At 29.7% G+C, this 3,334-nt stretch overlaps 1 protein-coding gene across 1 annotated transcript; it reads right to left on the bottom strand.

The window, feature by feature from the left end:
* Nucleotides 1-376: 376 nt before the first annotated feature.
* LOC115724521 (uncharacterized) lies at nt 377-2,910 on the bottom strand. The gene is made up of 3 exons (XM_030653819.2): nt 2,624-2,910; nt 1,658-1,745; nt 377-899 (listed from the first exon to the last, which is right to left on the bottom strand). Exons 1-3 carry the CDS (start codon nt 2,673-2,675, stop codon nt 719-721), a joined length of 321 nt encoding a protein of 106 aa, XP_030509679.1. The 5' UTR covers nt 2,676-2,910; the 3' UTR covers nt 377-718.
* Nucleotides 2,911-3,334: the final 424 nt, after the last annotated feature.

Raw genomic sequence — 3,334 nt, 5'->3', positions numbered from 1 at the left:
AAAAGAAATAAACCAAAATACATATCTAGATCTCTCAAGCACAATCTGGCACTTCCTAACTATGATATCCAAATCCAATGGTAGTAAATATAGACATACACAGAGATAAGTACCATTAACCCTACTAATTAGCAGATGCATTATAATTTAACAAGCTTAACACAGGGAATATAATAAGAAACTTCATTATATCATCTTTCTTTTTCCGAGGGAAAAGCAGAGATATTCATTGGCAGCCAATGTAGTTCAAGCTTTAGGGCACCCTGGAGTCAAAAAGACAACAGTCTTCTTGCCCATATCTGCAATAATACAACCTTTTCTGGTTGAGTAGATTTTTGGGACTCAGGACCATTATTCAGTTAGCTTCTCTGTTACCTTTTTCCTTTCCAAACAAAGTTGTGGTCATTTTAACTTGTGAAACTTAGTTTTTTTAACAAATAAACAATTGGAATGACAACAGGAACAAAGAAATCCTCAAGCTCACAAAACTAGATTGACTTGTTAACTTTACACTCGTAGCGATGGACAGTTAGCTAGAACATCGCTATAGGAACACATAGAAATCTCAAATACATGATGGAGCTATCATCAGCTAAAATATAAGAGCAAGGACAGGACCTCCTGTACTCACCATCCACAAAACACCAACTACAATGCCCAAATTTAATGGACAAGTGCATGAAGTGTCCTATTTACTAACCTCCATTGTTTACAAATTTTACATGCTTGAAGCTTGCAGAACTTGGGAAACACATCTGCAGAGCCTCAATATCCTCATGTATCCAACTTCAAGATTCTCAGCTGCAGATCTAATTTCATTCTCAACTGGCCTCGATTTTTGTGAATCAGTCTTGGGATCCTGTACCTCATATGGAAGGATCTCTGAAGGATATACCCCACTGTCCAGAAATATGTCAATATACAATTTAGTGTAGTGATCTTTACAATGCAGGAAATGTCTCTAATATTAGATTCATCAATTGTACAAACAGCACAAAGTAGGATTGCAACAGCTATCATGAACTGCAGCTTGGTGATTGAAGGGAGAGATCAAAAGAACAGACACACAACAATAACAATTACCAGTAAAGTTCCATTGAATTCTTAAATGAATAGTGAAGTGCAAGGCAGATGATACATATTACAAGATATTCACTTAATATATATAGATAAATACTTATAGAAAAGGTAGTGATTGTTTTTAATCACTGTATAGGTATTTTTAATATTTTCAGTACATGAATAAGATGCAACTTCTTGCTTTTTTACATAACGGTGTATAATATAGTTCCAAGACTTTGCACAAATATTTAGAAAATTTCGAATAATTTAATTTATCGAAATCAAGAATGAGATAGCTTGTTGCACGCATACTTGTTTCAATATTTATATGTTACATGTACTGAAAATACTAAAAGTACCTATAAGTAGTTATTGAAAACAATCACTACCACTATGTTACCCGTACATATATATATAAAAACACACACATTTACATTGTATAAAACCTAAACAACCAGAAAACATGGCAGACTCCAAAAAACATTGGCAATGAAGAGATGTAACACTATTTAACGTCCCCAATTAGTACAAAATCAACCGATAATCCAAATTAACAACTAATTATGCAGAAAAAAATACACCATCAATATTATACCTATTTAGACATGTAACATAAAGGGTCAAAGCCACCTTCCCGCCGGTATGAAAATTGATAAAACAAAGCTGCAAGCTAAGTTGCTGACCTGCAAAACAAGAGCATAGACCTTGAAAACTTAGCTTCGAAACTTTTCACTTGCAAACTCATCAATAGACAACAAAATAGCAATAATGTCAGTTATAATTATATAACCAGATCCAATCTAAGATAACAGAACCAGAAGAACTTCAATATTTGAAATGAATTTCCATTAATGTATGGTCTAAAGCATCACTCTGTTAACGTGTCTTTTAGTAAAGTGAAAATAGAATTTCAAAGCAGCAACTCAATCATTAGTAAAAACACTAAAAGTTGCAAAAAAAAAAAAAAAATCACCAAAAGTTATATCTTCTCATTGCTCTGAATAATTCCAACCATTACAACAATTCTAAATGGCACGACCATTCAATTTATAAATAAATTCAATATAAAAGTTAATAACAAACACAATATTTTACAACAAATTATTCATATCAACAGCAGAAGTGGTAATTTCATGGAGGAAAAACAATCAAAAGGTCAGTTAAATTTATAACGTGATTATATATAAAATTAACAGATAATAATAACAAAAGAAATAAATTATTATATATAACATGATTATTCTATTACGGTTATAAATATATTGATACTGCCTTTATTAATTTCATTTTTCTACAAAATTCCGACTAATTGGAAATTAAAGTTCCATTCTGTATGTAAAGTTTAAGATTTACTTCGACTTTTACTGGTTGTTTTTTTCTAAAAAAAGTTATAAGAAAGAATATACATTCTACTTAAAAGAATCAACATGAATAGTTTAGAGAAAGATGAATATTAGGAAAAAAAATTATTAAATTCTTTCCTAAGAATATAACCCTAACCTGATTTTCATGGAACAAAAGAACATATGTTCAAAATCATACAAACATAAAAATTAAATACCTGTCATTGCCGAAACCTTCTCATTCAAAATCACTCCATTGCTTTCCCACATAGTCCCAAATTTGTAGCCTTCTTCAATTATTTGATTCCAAATAATAGACTTCAAAAACTCATTACAACCATAACCCTACCCGTTATCTGAAGAAGAAGAAAAAAAACTTACAAAACGTGAGAGACATCCAATAGAATTACTCAACCATAACAAAAAATTTTTTCTGCCGTAAGAAGAAAGGAGAAGAAGAGTTAATAAATTGGAATTTTTTAGACAAACAATGGCTGCCAAAAGTAATTTAAAATTAAATGGAAAATTACTTAGGGTTTGCCAATTAGGGCTTCTTTTTTCCTGTGCTGATTTTACATTTTGGGCCGAATAATTAGTTTTTAAATATACCATTTTTTTTTGTATGCTTAATTAATTAATAAGTGAAAACAAATGATAAGAATAGGAAAAGAAATAAGAAAGAAAAATTAACAAATGCATAATATTGAAATATTGATAGTATACTTTTAAATACAAGTATATATTCGTACTATATTATTTCATTGATATATATTATAATATATAATATAATATAATAAATTTTATAAATTATATTATTTTCAATTTTTTATGTTTCTAACACTATAGTTAATAAATATTAAAAATGACAGAATTAACCAATATGGAGACTACAATCAACAATATCAATCCAACAACAAGTAACTGGAAAG

This window comes from Cannabis sativa, chromosome 6, assembly GCF_029168945.1.
Source record: "Cannabis sativa cultivar Pink pepper isolate KNU-18-1 chromosome 6, ASM2916894v1, whole genome shotgun sequence".
Lineage (NCBI taxonomy): Eukaryota > Viridiplantae > Streptophyta > Magnoliopsida > Rosales > Cannabaceae > Cannabis > Cannabis sativa.
Note: the sequence above shows the minus strand (reverse complement) of the source record. Positions and strands in the feature narration are given on the sequence as shown.

What these genes read in the sequence shown, in the direction of transcription:
- LOC115724521 (XM_030653819.2), bottom strand. Translation starts at nt 2,675, where the DNA reads ATGTGGGAAAGCAATGGAGTGATTTTGAATGAGAAGGTTTCGGCAATG. An exon ending in GAAGGTTTCGGCAATGACAG is followed by an intron (nt 1,746 to 2,623) that starts GTATTTAATTTT and finishes CTTGTTTTGCAG; the next exon opens with GTCAGCAACTTAGCTTGCAG. An exon ending in TATGTTACATGTCTAAATAG is followed by an intron (nt 900 to 1,657) that starts GTATAATATTGA and finishes ATTTCTGGACAG; the next exon opens with TGGGGTATATCCTTCAGAGA.